The sequence below is a fragment of the Cyprinodon tularosa genome, unplaced genomic scaffold (genome assembly GCF_016077235.1).
Source record: "Cyprinodon tularosa strain WSP-4 unplaced genomic scaffold, ASM1607723v1 ctg92, whole genome shotgun sequence".
Lineage (NCBI taxonomy): Eukaryota > Metazoa > Chordata > Actinopteri > Cyprinodontiformes > Cyprinodontidae > Cyprinodon > Cyprinodon tularosa.
Window position 1 is genome coordinate 615,896 of NW_024039696.1, and position 16,220 is coordinate 632,115.

The 16,220-nt window shown below is 38.9% G+C and overlaps 1 protein-coding gene across 2 annotated transcripts in view; it reads left to right on the forward strand.

Moving 5' to 3' along the window:
• The window catches only part of tbc1d22a (TBC1 domain family, member 22a), a 149,468-nt gene that overhangs the window by 39,950 nt on the left and 93,298 nt on the right, over positions 1-16,220 (forward strand). Inside the window, exons 8-9 of one of the 2 annotated variants that reach the window (XM_038274533.1) lie at positions 2,917-2,979; positions 7,736-7,850. In XM_038274533.1, the coding sequence (XP_038130461.1) occupies positions 2,917-2,979; positions 7,736-7,850 (178 nt within the window). Of the gene's footprint in view, positions 1-2,916; positions 2,980-3,382; positions 3,449-7,735; positions 7,851-16,220 lie in introns of both variants that reach the window. The other variant, XM_038274532.1, reaches the window with a different exon arrangement.

Here is a 16,220-nt window from a genome sequence, read left to right on the forward strand (position 1 = left end):
TAATTTACGCCATCAGATCTAATCTGTACATTCCATTTGATTTTCTGGTAGACATGTTTATTTTGCCACCCGTGTTATCCCCTTAGAGAATAATGTTCTTACACCTTTCAGTGATCGTAACGGTTCAGTTAATTTCCCTTCTTGCATACAGAGGTCAGATTATATGCATTATTTCCCAAACTTGCAGATACCGAGATGAATCCCACGAAGAGCCTTTCCAAGGAAGCATGAGGTTTCCAACATACCCTCACTGGTCACTTTATTAGGTTGATCTGTGCATGAGTGGATGAATCAATCACCTGCAGCTCTATGCATAGTTATTTAGATTATTTTATTTTCCGAGCTCACATCTGTACCAGCTGATTATGCATCATGTCACTAAGCTCAGGTCACCTCAGAGGAGTTAACAATAGATGGTTCACCCTTGGGATGTGAATGTCTAAGCATAGACATAAACGGTCTTTATTTAACAGTAGAATTATTATTTTTTCTGAAGCCCAATTTAAGCTTATTGTGCTTATTTTGTATCCGGATTTATATCCAGAAATTCATCTGCAGGGACTAGTCAATTTTCCTTGTTATAGAGTCCTTTACTCTTGTTCCTGATGTATTTCCTGGACTGTTTGTGTCATGGTCAGTGTCAACATGAGCGCGTGATCAGGCTCTATTCAGGGCAGGGACAACCAGCTTCAAAGAGCTGCTTAAATGAGCACTTTTCCCTGGCTTTGAAAATCTCTCTATTTTTTTTTCCCCCTCTTTTTTTTTATCTGTCAGTCTTTCACCAGCTGCATACTCGTTCTTTTCAACATTCGACTTCTTCCTGTTCATTTGAAGCTGATAGGAAACTTCAAAGTGGGCTGTCGGTCACAAAGCTGCACACATTTTTCATATTTGGCTTTGTTTTGACGATTGTTTGAATCCTGTCTTGTAGACGGATTATAGCAGCTTTGGATGAACTGTAAAATTCAGGGAACAATTAAATGTCCTACAAAAGTATTGGCCTCCCGTTTTTAGGCCAGTATTTCAGTGTAACCTGAGTGTGTCCTGAGAAAACCTCCACCAGGAGGTATCCGGATTGTAGAAAATAGTTCTTCCAAATTAAAATCTGAAAGTTATGGGTTAAAAATGTATTCTGCTTACTTATTCTGACACCCCTTAAACTGTAATAACATATCCTGACCTTTTGGGTGTAGACTGTTATTTGTAAACATTGAGTCTTTCTGTTGATGGATTTCTTTAAGGTGAAGTGAGTTCCTGTAATCTTCTCCTCAGATTGTTTTACATTCATAGACCTGCTGAAGTTGAATCAAAGTTAAAATTCTCATCTTTCATGCAAAATGTTATTTGTATGGAAACGCTTCTTCTAAACATGGTGGCGGCAGCATCATGCTGTGGAATCGATAGACAATGGTTTAGATCAGCATATATATGCATCACGTCCTAAAAAGTGATTTGTCAATTCAACCAAAAAATTGGTTGAATTCAGCAATCTGGTTCGTAGTTAATGTTCACAACCAATCTTATTTGATAGCGTTTTAACCAATCCATAATGGTTGAAGGGCAAACCAATATAAATTGGTCACTTTGACCGTAAAATTTAACTCATTTACACTACCCTTGAAAAACCGTGCTGAGACCGGTCTGAGCTCAGTAACTGAGATAATTTATCGTGTGTAAATGGAAAGCAAACTGAACTTAACCGAGCTAGACACAACCGGACCGCGCTAACTGCAGACCAGTTCCAGAGGTAGTATCGGCTCGGTTTTTCCCTGGCTCGGTTTTCTGATAACAAGAGCGCATGAGCAGAACACGTCATCTCCGTCTGGCTGTACATCCCGATTCAAACTTCATTCCAGTAGTTGGCGGTAATGCCCCTCCAGAAGTTGCTTGCCGACCAACACAAAACAGAAGAAGAACAACAATAAACAACAATCCCAAAAGCCGACTTTCTCAAGTAAATCCACGAAAGGTTGCTGTCTTCGCCTGACAGTACAGCATTAATAATCAAGCATAACTTTCTGAATGTGACGAGCGCTGCCATTTTGATATGCTTGATTCCCTCCTTCTTTGTCTTCCTCTTCTTGTGTTTTATGGCGGTTGGCAAACAACTTTTGGTGCATTACCGCCACCAACTGCTTGATTTCCTCCTTCAATACTGGCAGTAATACAGCAGATCGTCACTAGGAGGCGTGGAGTCGAGGAACCGATAAAGCGGGATGTGTAAACGGTCGTCAGAACCGAGCTCGACCTGTTTAACTGATCCGAGCCTGGACCAGTCTCGGCATGGATCGGTTTTTCAAGGGTAGTGTAAATGGGGTAATTGGTTAATTAGGGTTAATGACATTGAAAGCCAGAACCAGGGCTGGAACCACCAACCCTACAGTTGCATGGCAACTCCTGCATCCAACTTCAACTGTTGCTGATAATACGTCTTGGAAGTTAGTGCTAGTGTTACGACCAGGTTTAACGCCAACATTTACATGCTGTAAATGAACACATCATTGTAATTGTTTTCTAGGTCCATAATTACTTGCCGTTTATACACTAAACTAGACTCATCAGTTACAATTTTTTTGGTTATTTGGTCAGCCAATCGAATTGATTGGTCCTATGCCAATGCCTTGGCTAGTGTCTGACCCATATGTTGGTTGTTTTTCCAACTAATCCATTCTAAGAGAGCAGAATGGCCTTGTCAAAGTCTAGATATATAGTTAATCAACCATCTTTTGCCTCTGCTGAGTGAACTTGAATGATTTTGCTAAGATTAAGGTTTTGTGTCGTTGCCCATATGTCTATGTTTAGTAGTAGTTTTAATGTTATAAAATGGGGTTGGAGATGTGACTCCTTGGTAAACACTGGCTCCGCCTACGTGCTGGTTTGATTCTCTAACCCTTCTCCTTTCCATATTGCTGTCAGATTCACATAGACATTCCTAGGATGAGCCCAGAAAATTTGGTGCTGCAGCCAAAGGTGACAGAGGTAAGGTGTCCAGGGCCGCGGCTACAAAGCGCACACGATTATTTCAGCCGGCCCGTCTCCAGCTGCCGCCCTGCATCCGTCTGGCTCCCTTCTGATGAATCTGTCCGCCTGTTGTATTGTTCCTCTGCGGGGGTCTGAAATGGTGGAAACGTGGTCTCTCTCACACACAGACACACAGCAGCATCACAGAGACATCCCATTATGCAAAGACACCCATCTGCACACCCGAGCCACAGCTGCTTTCCATTTCAGAGCACCGAAACCCCAGTCTGACTTCAATCAAGAACACCAATCCACTAACTGTTGCGCTCGCTCTGTTTCTGTCACTGTCTGTAATGGCCAGATCTGTGCTAACCTGCCCGTTGCTTCCTGTTTGTCTTTCTCTTTCTTTCTCTCCCCGCAGATTCACATTGACATACCGAGAACTAATCCTCTTATTCCTCTTTTTCAACAAGCTTCTGTCCAAGAGGTGAGACCCCCTGCAGGAGCACACACAGCACCTCACATTAAGAGGGTTTTCCTTTTTGCTTTCAGGTAGACTCTCTGGGCCTGTCAACAGAGAAGTCTAGGTTCACTTAAAATCATGTGAATTGACTGTTTTTTTTTTTTTAAACTAAATAAGAAAATAGTCATATTTGGTGCCTGAAGAAGCAGAATAGTAACTGGAAAACCCTCACTGAGCATCACTGCATGATGGGAAGAAAGCACAAATTAAAATCAGCAACACAGAATGAATTTCCTCTGGCATGCATGAAATCAGATAACCCTGAACTTTTCTATTCTGCATGACTGACACTCTTATGTCTTTTTGTTGTGCTTTGTCTGTGCTTCTCAATATGAAATATGCTTTTATGGGTGAGTTTGGTTGTGGTAGAAATGAGCAACAGTTTAAACACTAAGACGTATGTTAGCCACTTTTATAAAAACGGCAGGTAAAAAGGTGGCAAAAGCCTTGAAAGAATTTTACAATTAATTGCTTCAGCAGAAAACCTGAGACTGAGATGGCTGTGGAGGGGCTTTTGTTTTTTTTCTTTGGTTGTGGATGAGCCTTAAGCTAATGGTAGCTGGATTCATTTCCCTGAAAAAATGCATTTAAAAATCAGCCAAACAAATAAAGGCTAAAGAAATAATGAAAGCAGAGAAGCAGCCAGTAGTTGCTGAAAGCAATTTCTAGCAACACTAGCTAAGCAAAACAACACCTAATAAAAACACTTTCTTTCACATCGTAGACTAGATCTAAATTATTTGACCTTTAGTTACATCTTTTCTATTAAGAAAGGAAAACTATAAGTACCTGTTTTTACCTTGTTGCTTGCTGAGATTCTCTCTGCAGCTCGACTAACCTGAGCTTCTAAAAGCAGATGTTTTTCATGCAGCCTTTTATCCGATGTCGAGTTTTCACCATTTTAGCCCTTCTTGGACTGTTAAGAGCTTCATTCAATTTGTCCTCAAATGCAAAGCAAGCTCAGCATTTGCAACTCTTATAATAATAAGATTCTTTACCACAGGCAAAGACTTCAGTTAGTGATTAAAATCAAATGTTTACAGGATCTTTGTTTCAGTTAGAGGGGTTTAATCTGTATTTAAACTATGTTGAACATCAATCAAGAAACTTTGCATGACACAACCAGCAATGGTCTGGCTGTCGATCCTACCGCTGCCTATCTTGGCCTTCTAATCGATCAGTAAAGTATGCTTTGACTCTCCACCATTTATATCACCCAATATCAAATAAACACTTGAGTCCATCTATCAGACACTGTGGATCCACGTCAAAATCCAAATATAACAGTCACTTCCTGATTTAAGGGTCGCAACGGCCATAAAGTTGTTAAAATAACACAACTGTTTTGAAAAACAGTAATTTAATTTGCAATAAATACCTGTATTTCTATATTTGCCTTATAAAAGCACTTTAATATGCAACTTCTTCTATTTATACATTTTAGATTTAGTTTTTAATGCTGCATCATTTTAAGATAATTTAATGCTACATATACCTACCAGAGTTGTCTATTTCACTAATAGCTTTAAAATACTGAGCATGATTTATTTACTTTTAATTCATCACAGGTATGAATCAGCAGCTCTAATGGCAAAACATTGAAATTCAGCTTCCTACACAAACAAACTTGGTTTTATTTATTTCCAGGGGTTATTTATTCACAGTTTCTGTGGAGGACTGTCATAGATATGAGCCAAAGAGCCATAAACAAAAAGAAAAAGTCCCCATAATGAGGTGAGGGCTAATTAGGAGGCCAGCACTTGAGGGTGCTTAGTGCGTAGACCTTCACACAGGTGCGAACGAGCCTGCTAAACACTCACACTGGTGTAAAAATGTTTACGTGTAAAATCGAAGGAGAAGTTCAACAAGCGCAGTTAGACGCCCCGGCTCTGTAGTTCACGCAGTGCCTCAGGCAGCGCCACCTCCCGCTGCCACTGTTCTGCACAGGTTAAACTGCTGTAATCAAAGGTAAGGATGAATCCCTGACATCTCCACTACATACTGAGCTGCTACTGTAAACATGGCTCCGCTTTTTTCTTTTTTTTTTTTGAATGCAAAATAAAAATGTGATAAAGATGCACTGAAAAAATGAAATGGAAAACCTAAAATTAAAAAGGTAAAAAAGCAGAAAACGATTGTTTTATCATTTTAGCTGTGATAACTGTTTGAGCTGCTGGATTGTTGCCGAGCTTCTCTACCCGTTTATGTGTAAAAGACATCGATGAAGAGCCTTCATCCTTGACTCCATTTTTTTTTTTGGGAAGGGGGGGCAATTTCCTCTCCACCTTTTGCGATTAGCTTTATCTTGGTCCTCAGGGTCTCAAGCTAATGGGATGAAGCCATAACCATTTGACACAGGAGGCACAAGGAAAGCCGATTTCCTGTCCTCGAGATGCTGTGCTGGAAAAACCTGAGGTTAATGTGAGATTAACAGAATGCGCTCCAAACATTGATCTCTCACTCTGTTTGTTTTGGGGTTGTTTTTTTGGAAGCACACAGAAACAATAAGATGGCTCTTTCCAACCAAAGTAAAAAAAAAAAGAAAGGATATTGGCGTTGGTTACTACAGCATAGCTCTGTGTTTAGCTGCCAGGGTGAAATATGCATGTCAGCTTTGGAGGCTGCATGAAAAGAAAGTCCCATTACCCACTCGGCCTTCTATCCCCAGCAGCTCTCCCTGTTTGATGGATGCAGCTTTGATAAGAAAGGAGCAGGCAGGTAGAGGAAGAATCTGCCAGAGATCGGCTACTGTCTGACATTGCTGTGTTATTTTAAGTCCAAAAATGAAACTGGTAATTCGACTGTTGTAAACACAACACTACCCAAGGAAAAGAAGAAAGGCAGATAGGTGGGGTTACATGAAGATGTGAGAGTTATCGTTGATGAAGGACATTTGGATACAAGAAAAACAAGCTGAGTGTCGAGTCACCTTCAGTTCCCAGCATTAAAAAGTCCCTTATAAAAAAAATGGAAATGTGAACAGAAAGCCCTAAAATGGTGGATTAGGACCAAAAATACATCTGAGCAACTACAACTAAATAGATTTTTTTAAAGACTCAACCCACCAGTTCTATTAAACAACTATAAATGTCTTAGCGGTTAGATATTTACAGTAGCAGCCATTCAAAATGGCCCTTCCAATTCAAACGCCAGTCCACTCCGGCCACTGGTCTTCTCCTGGGCATGCATATTTTTTTACTCTGACTCCACCCTTTCACTGAATTACAGGTGACCAGGAGATGATGCTTCTCTTTAGATCTTAATGTCCACAAATTATGACAGAGAGAATATTTTAGTACAAAGATTGATGTCTAAAAAGCAATTGGGGGCCAAGGGCCCATCAAGTGGGGACATTTTGAATGGCTACTACTGTATAGTAAAATAACTGATTTATGAAACAAGGCAAATGCATAAAAAAAAAGAAAAGGGAACACCAGATAAGTACCTCATATCAAAAATAAGCACAGTTATTGCCCTTAGCTAGGTTAGTTTGTGCTGTCTGTGAAGAAGGTAGCCTCTAATCACATAGTGATTTAAGTTAATGTCATCTGCTAAAGTTAAACTCTCCAATGTTTCTAAAAGCGACTCAATAAACCAAAAAAAAAAAAAAGAGAGAATCAGCTGCAACAGTGAAGATGGTGGCGACCGATCAGGAGGCGACTTCCAGCAGGGAGGGGAAAAAAACAGTATTAAAAGGGGAAAAATTTATATTTCTTACCATGTGTGAAATTAATGGACTTTACTAACACACCTCTAGAGCATTGGTTTATCCATTTAACTTTTTTATTTTATTTTAACCATATTGTGTTGGAAATATGGCTGCCTTTTTCCACACCCGACTCCTTTACTAAACGCTTTCAGTCAAATCTGTCACAATTAACACTGCAGTGTTTCTTTTTAATACCCAAACCAAACAAAAACTGGACAAACATGGGGCCGTTTTTTGCTACATTGGCTCCCAGTTACATGGCACAGCAGGAGCACTGAAATGTGTATTTGTTTTCAATTTTTCCGCTTGTGTTGTAATCACTCGTTCCAAATTAAAGGGTTCTCAGGCCATTTGGGAAAAGACACATTTCAGAGTGTGAATTTTGGCCCCATGTTTCTTCACAGCTGTAGGCGAAATACTGCATCCAAACTGCTTCTTGGGTTCAACCAAATTAAAATCCACTTAATCTTTTAAAAGTGATCTAATTTCTTTCTTTTTTTTTTTTTTTGCTTGGACTAAGTGTTTTTGTCTCTCTGTTAAAGATTTTTGAGCGGATTTTGTTTATCTGGGCCATCCGGCATCCAGCCAGCGGCTACGTTCAAGGCATCAATGACCTGGTCACGCCGTTCTTCGTCGTCTTCGTCTTTGAATACATCGGTGAGTGAACCCCCCCCCTCTCCTCCTCTATATTCTCACTCCATTAACTCCCTGATCCTTCATGTTATATGCTTTTAAAGCAGAGATGATGCCTTTGTAGATGGCATGACGCTGTTACTTTTTACTTCACCTGCACAGGTTGTAGAAAATCTCCCCTGGGACCCTCTGTACTTTCTCATTTTACTCTCTACTGTCATCTATTCTGCTTATATTGCGACGTACTCTCCCTCTTTGCGTGAAAATGTGCTTTGAAATTCTATTCATCAAGTAATTTTCTGGTTAGCACTTCTGATTTTTCTCTGCGGTGTGTGAGGCGTAGCGTGACCCGTGTTGGCACGTTAGTGTCTGTGTTTGTGCACACCCTGCTGTTCTCTCCAGAGCCCCCCTGCTGTTGGCGTTTATGTTATGCCATATTTACCAGATGAATGTTTTATTTTACTGTCACACTTAATTCCTCACACAGTCCAAACACACTACTTCAAAGCCCAGACTTGAGGCATGATGATGGTCAATATGAACAGGGATGGGGATTTAGACTTTAATGCTTTTTGAAATATAAAATAGACTGTGTACAGAAAAAAAAGTAGTTGATATGTTTTTTGGTTTTTCTATTAAATTGAATCAAAAGGCTGCCGGGTTATAAGCTTTTTTTTTTTTTTTTTCATTGGAAATGAAACCATTATTAAACAAGGAAATTTTCTTCAGATCAAATTATTTGAGGTTTTGTCCAAGAGGCCAAAACAGAATAAATAACAACAAACTCAAACTAGGCAGAAATTTAAGACCTCAGGAAATTAGTTAAGGGTATTTGAAGAAAGATTTTTGTAATTTGGGGGTTTTGCTGTTACATAATGCCTGTGTTGTGAAGTTGTTTTGTTGAAGAATGCTTGATATGGCAAGAAGGATGCTTTAAGACTTAGACTTAGACGAACTTTATTGTCGTTTTGTATACACAGAATGGATATAAAACAAAATTACATTGCTAACAGCTTACAACAGTGAAATGAACATTAAAATTATAAAGTGCAGCAGTGATCTGCGTCTAAATAATGGAGAAAAGAAAAAACAAAAACAGTTTACTAAATAATGGTGCAAAAGGGCATTAATATGGAAAGGTTCAGTGCAGTGTAAAATAAAGATGGTGCAAAAATGCATTAGACATTGAGTTGTGTTCTATTTAAAAAAGGATTATAAAAGTTTTCAGCCACTTTGGTGGTGTAAAGTAATGTTGCAAGCGTAATGCAGCGTCCAGTTTAGAGTTTAACAGTTCAACAGTCTGATGGCAGCGGGGGAAAAGCTGTTGCTGGTTCTGCTTTAAAGGCTGCGAAGCCTCTAACTGATGGTGTCTGATGATGTCATGGGCTCAGAAAACGCTGCTTTGGGATGAAATGACCTTAATGGAACTCAACTTAAACTTAAAGTTGTCTATAGTAAACCTCAAATATAGGAAGGGTTAGACAAATTAAAATAAAAATTCCCTTTAATTGCGGAGCTGGTAGCATCATGCTGTGGGAAGTCCTTTATTTGAGACTGGAGCTAAGGTACAATACTTACAAGTAAGAGCTACAGTGGTTTATATTAATTCATATCCATGTGTTCCAAAGGCCCAGTCTAAGTCTAGGCCTAAATCCAATTGTAGTGTGCAGCAGGATTTAAAAATGGATGTTCTCTGATGCTCTTCATCCAATCCGAGCAATTCGGAGGAGCAGAATACAAATGAAAGCTGCATTGAACAGGTTATTTTTTTTTTTAAACAGAAACAATTCTAATTAAGCTAGGAATCTTTTCTTCTCCTTTATACTTTGCTTCACTTTAAGCTCTCAAAAATCTAAACAGACCAACTAGAAGTTAAAAAGTTACAGAGAATATCAGCTCTAAGCCTTCCTGCTCTTCCAAGCTGCTGAATGTTTGCCGTTTCTCTTCCCCTCACTCGGTTGTCCATGTAGAACCGTCTGTAACCACATTTTTTTCTTTAAGGGGCTCCATTAACCTTTTTTTTGGAAGCAGCATAAAGTAAAGGTACTAAATGGAAACCACAAAGATCCCCCAAGGAATAACTTACCCGCAGTGGTCTCACTGTCGTCACTAATGATGCAGAAGCCTTGCGAAGCATGAAAGCAGTTTGGCTCCATGACTTCTGAACTCCTTTGGCTTTTTAAATGTTACATTTCAGCTGTTTTATTACTCCAATCTCAAATAAAAGGGCAGTTATCTCAGCCACTGTTCTCTCTATTGCCGTATTCTTCAGAAAGATAATGTTTAAAACTGTTATATCTAAAATAAAATTTTTGGGAAAACAGTCTTTAGATTTAGACTAGATGTATTCAAAAATGGAAAACATCTCTTTAGTTTTGCACTGTGAGCTATGGTTATCTTGTTTGAGGCTAGTCAAAATAAAGTAACTGAAACTGTACATCTCTTTTTATCTCCAAAATAGGATAAGATTAGGTAATAATTTCATTACCTGAATATTGTTGATTTGACTTAATTTTGCATAGATCTCAAAATCTTGTTGCCTTACTAAATGTGCATACATCTCAATTTAGCTTAAAAGTAAATATGGCGAAGGTTTGCTTCTTTATAAAAGGGAACCTTAATTCTTCCCCTTTTAAAACATGAACTCTGTCCTCAGGATTCGATTGAATGTCTGTGTAACGCAGAGAATAGTGGTGATACTCCATCTGTTTCACCGTTTTTCTTGCAGCAAATCATCAGGGTTTGAAGGCAGCTTTTTAAAGCATCGATTCTCTGCTTTGGCCTTTTCGCTGCTACTCCTAAAGCTCTGAGCTTATGTAGATATAAGTACTTATTATCTGGTGACAAAACCAACAAAACGGCCTTTTTAAAGACTGAATAAATGAAATGTTTCTTTTCTACATTTTTCCCAGGAAAACGTTCCCTCTTACAAGAAAAGTTTTATTTATTAAGTCAGCTATACTACTGAGGTTTTTTCTTGGACCCTTTAAGAGACTCATTTATTAGTCTTTACTGTAATAAGTGTCTTCTTTCTGATTGTTAAGACAAACCCATTAGAAATGAAGCACATTACTTCCTGGTTTGTTTATTGGAATGATCCCATCCTGCCCACTCAGCCTTTCAGTCCCTTGCTTGACTTTGCATTTTCCTCTCTTCCTGCATTTGTTCTTCTTTCCCTCTTTGCCTTTTTTTTTTCTTTCAGTCATGTCAGATCTTCAAAGCATCACCCCCTGCTTTTGTGTCATGTACCTCTATGCACTGATGAGGCTTTGCTAACATAAACAGCCAACAAACCTTCAAACGTGCCTGGCTTGCATTTCACTCCATGGGTGGATGTGCTGCGCTGCTTTTTTTTTTGGTTCTGATAGAGAGACTGATCTAAATCACAAAGTTTATGTTGGTTCTTTGAAGATGAGGGAAATTCAGCTTTTTTGCGGAGGAGGTGAAAACATGTTTACAGAAAGATTAATAATTGGCATCTTTATTTAATAAAACATTAAATATTTGCCCTAGCAAATGTCTAAAATCTTTAATCAAATATACCTTTACTACTATCTGGTGATAAATCAGAGAATGCTTTAAGTTCTCCCTAAAATGGTGAAAAAGAGTGGAAAAGGGCAGACATGGCAGTGCTAAGAAAAGACCACAGCCAGTCTGAGAGTGAAAGAGCGTAACACCGTGAGTGTACATCACACTCTTTGTGTGGGATGGACTCACTCTTTCATGACTGTATCTGTGGTCTGAAAACAAGGCTTCACCCTAAGTTGCCACTAAAAGCACTTGTTGGCCAGACTGGAGGAGCTTTCCCGCTTATTTCACTGAGTCATACGACTGAACTGTCAAAGCAACCTAAAAACGGTGGCATGTTGACTTTTTTCCCGTAATCTTTTAAAGTGGCCTCAGACTATAGAGGATTGAAGAACCAATGCAGTTTGCTACAAAGGGTTAGAAAGTTGCTCCAGTCAGATGGAAGTAAAGCTGAGCATTTTGACCTTTATGGAAATATTTAAACAAACTTTAATTGTCATATTGTATACACAGCTTGTATAAGAAACAAAATTTCCTTTTGTACAGCTTTCATGACATTTCCATTTCTTAAAGTGGAGCAGAGATCAAATGTAAACAGTCTGGGAGAAAGAACATGGTGCAAAAATACACATTGATATGGAAGTTCAGAGCATTAAATATATATGATGCAATTATGCAGTGTTTTGGTTTGGTGTTATGAGTGTGATGCAGAGTCTGTGACATGATTTAGAGCAGAAATAACCAAGTAAAAATCAGCGGGGTCCAAGTAAAGAAAATAATCAACGGTCTGGAGACATTTTTAATTATAGTCTTTTACTTTAAATGGCATTTAACACCGAAATGCAGGTGTTTATGCATTCATGTTATACATTGAATTCTTAAAATGAAAAATATATATATATAAAAAAAATGTTTTTCCATTTTAAAATCTAAATTGTTTTGAAGGAGGAAACAATCTTTCAGTTTGGTATATAGAGAATTTCCTGACTCACTTTTTTAATTTTTATAAAACACCTGAACTGACTGTTTTTATGGCTTAATAAGAGAAGTGAGCTTTAGGTAGATCTGCAGGGCTTTAAACCTGGGTTTGAATGGCAACAAAGCCATACTAAACCACATTTAAAGGGGCTCATTTTGAGCCTGGATCAATATTTATATTCGATTATGTTCATGGTTGGGAACCCTGCTTCACAGCAGCAGGTTGAGCCAAACATACCCAAAATGTGCAGGGTCATCTTTGATCTTTTTTGTCACCAGTTTATCGCAGTTCTTCCAGCAGTCCACACTTTCTCTGCTCTCTTTTTCTCATTGTCTCCTCCTTCTTTCCCATCGCCCAGCTTGCCACAGGTTTGCCTGCTGTCTCTAAAAGTGGCTCGCAGCCTGACTTGACAGCTCATTGGCTAATTTGTATCACATGTAGCCTGGTCCAGAGTGCTCCGGAGGGCTTTACCATAAAAACAGGAGAAGCGGTACAAGTGACATTTAAATACTGTCGTCGGACAACATGTAGCAATTAATAAATGCTTTAAATCAGGTTGCTCCGGATTAGCTAGCAGGTGGGTACGGATTCGGACCCTGGTCCGCTAATCTTTGACCTCTGATTTAGAGTTTTCTCAACAGTTCAGCTGTCTGATGGCAGTGGGGATAAATCAGATGCTTCGAAGCCTCTTCCTAGAGGGCAGCAGGGAGAACAGTCTTGTGACGTTACGACTCGGGACACATGGGATGAAAAGCGATGTGTTTGGTCTAAAATCAGGATTCTTTAGAGCCAATTTATAGACACTATGGATGATTGAATATTCTTTTGAATCTAAGTAACCTATATCTTGGCACAAAATGCTCATTTTTGGGGTATAAGCATCTGTTATTGTGGTGCAGTGTGATACTCTGTTCCCCTGGTAGCAGTACCGCAAAGCGAGGGGCGATTATCAGTAAAAGGTCACGTAGAGCTACATCTTACTGAGAGAGACTGAGTTACAAACCAGCTTATTCGTGAGCTGACTTGTCTTTAGAAATGGAGATGGCAGCAGGTTGCTGATCCTCACCACTTCAGCAGACGCGAGCCTCCTTTAACTCTTCAAAAGCAAGTAATCCATTAGAACTGTTGTACAGGGTCAAAATAAGCTGCCATCAGTGAAGCTAGCTGATGTTTAGCATCAAGATTAAGAATTTAGTTTAATCTGTTGAACATTGTGACATTTTAGACATTATGGTTACTTCGTTATCTCGACGTTGATTTAATACTGAAGTTCAGCTGCTTTCTGTTCAGATTCATCTCAAAATGGAAGCCGAGGTAAATCTTATTGTCTCTCAACCTGTAATAATCACTAAAATACAGTTTTTTTTTTTAAACCTACTGCTACAGTTTAATATGTATCTAGTTTCCTGTCTTTCACACACCAAATTGATCTCCAGAGTCTGTCGTTTTAATCTTTTGTGATCATTGGCCAACAAGATGATTTATCTTTTTGAGACCAGGGTGGCCCATCACAGGCCAAGAGGCAGGTCCCGTCCCCTTTTAATTTGCTAAAGCTTTCGACTGACAAGAGGATCAGTAATGTAATATGCATGCCGTTGTGTAGGTATAGATCTACATTGAAGAACGATGAGAACGAGGAAGCAGCTCTGACAAGACTGGGTTTGGAGACGACAGTAGAGAGAAGGGAGGCTTGAGTGAAGACAATGTATGAGATATTAGCGGGAGCCTGAAATCCTTAAGAGGAAGAAAGAGTCGGGGCCTGGAGAGGGACAAAGCTCCAAACAAGAGCTTTACAGAAAGGGGGTTTCAGATGGTGCTCCCATGCTGTCAGGAAGCAACAGAGTCTGGCGCTGCTTTCTTCCATCAGTGAAGACAGAAACGGCCTTTGCTTCTTTTCACAGTCTTCTGCGTTTAAGAAGCTCTTGTCACAGCAGAGAGAGGGGGAGTGCAAGAGCTTTTCTGTCGCTGGGATTTCATTAAGATTTCAGCAATTAGCTCTGTACCAAATGTAGTTTAACAGCGTATGAAAGATTACCTTTTATCTTGCAGAATCTCTTCCAAGCGAGCGACTTCATGTATGATTAATGAATAACAGAGTTACAGAGCAGTCAGATTGTGGCATGTAAGGAGATTTTCTTACTTTAGTGGAACTTTTTGGGTCATTGAACAGCTCATACTTGCACATCAAAAACATATCATTCATTTTAGAAAGAAACTCGGATTATATAGATTCATTACAAATAGAGGCGTATTTTTAAAGTCGCTTTCAAAGTAGGGCTGTGAAATTAATTGAATTTGCAATATAATTGCAATTTAACTAAATGCAATCTTCAGTGATTTCCAGTCACTATATTTAACAAGAGTAAGAAACTTATTTTCTTGCTTCTGCCCTAGGTTGTGGTTAACTTAGGCAAACTTTATTGTCATTTTGTTGCATGCTCAAAGTGTGTTTGTCACCACACAGAAGGCTGGAGAACGTTACACCCACATGCAGACCAATGCATGGAAGTACAGTAGAAGTAACCACTTTTCACACAATGGTTACAATAAAGTCCTGTAACAATGGACGCTGAGCAAGGAGTTTTCAAAAAATGAAAGCCTTGGGTGAAAAATCTTAAAGTATGGGGATAGTGCAAAGGAAAATCCGAAGAAAAATAATTTTGATTTTTGGCAAAATCGTTCAGCAATATTTCAAAGCAGAGCTTCCATTACACCTCTGTAAACAACAAAGATATTACTGGTATGTCAAACCGCCCAAATACAGGTATTTATATAACATAGTGGGTTGGGGTTCCTTTTTTTCAATTAATCTTGCATAATTATACTTTTCTGTGAGCCATAATTGTATAAAGCCATTAAAAAAAAAAGATTCAGAATCAATATGTGTTAAAATGTCACTCATAAGGAGTCCACATAGTAGCTCAACTTTTAAAATAATTGACGATATATTTTTTTAAATTAAGTTATTTTTTAGATCTGTATTTCGTTCAATCATCCGTCCGTCCATCCTCTCCCACTTCCGATTCCATCAGAGATGCAGGGTACACCCCGGACAGGTCACCAGTCTGTCACAAGGCAACACAGTGACACGCAAAGACATACAGCCGTCTACACACACTCACAAATATATGGATAGATATATATGGAGAGAACCAACATGCAAATTCCATGCAGAAAGATTCCTGGGCCCGTATTGAACCCAGAACCTTCTTGCTGCAAAGCAGCTGTGCTACAAACTATGCCACAGTGTAGCCATATTTCAATGCTCATTACTCATCATGACTACTTTACAATACAAACATGGCTGTTTCATATCCTATCCATTTGCATTTGGTCAATTTGTAAAGACATTCAGATTCAGTTGAACAGTCTAGATCAATCCATAAAATATAATTTCAAAAAAATCTGTTTAATCATAGAAATTATCTGATGCTGTTGAATTACTTAGCTCAGTTGATTTATCTTCCTGAACAAGCATGTGGCGTCAGTGGAAAAGAACATCTTTTTAGGAGGCTGCTGCTTGCAAAACCAGCCTCATTTTGTTCTGCCCTCAGCCAGGGGTTGTAAAGATGCAAAGGAGGTAGATGGAAGAAAGCAAAACCTTAGAAACATGGAATGTCGAAATAAAGAAAACATGTTTATGTAGAACTGATGCGAGCATTAACCCAATCGGTCACTTTCTATGGGAAATTAAACTAAGAATACAATCCATGGTCTGAGTAATCAATGGGTTTATCTAGAAATGAGACACTGTTAAACAAAAGTTCTGAATAAGGGATAATTTCTGTAATTAACAAAAAACTAAATGAAATCAGAGTTTAACAGTGGACAATGATTGGTGATTAATCCATCCAGTAAATGTAAAGTAAAACACTTCTCACATAGTA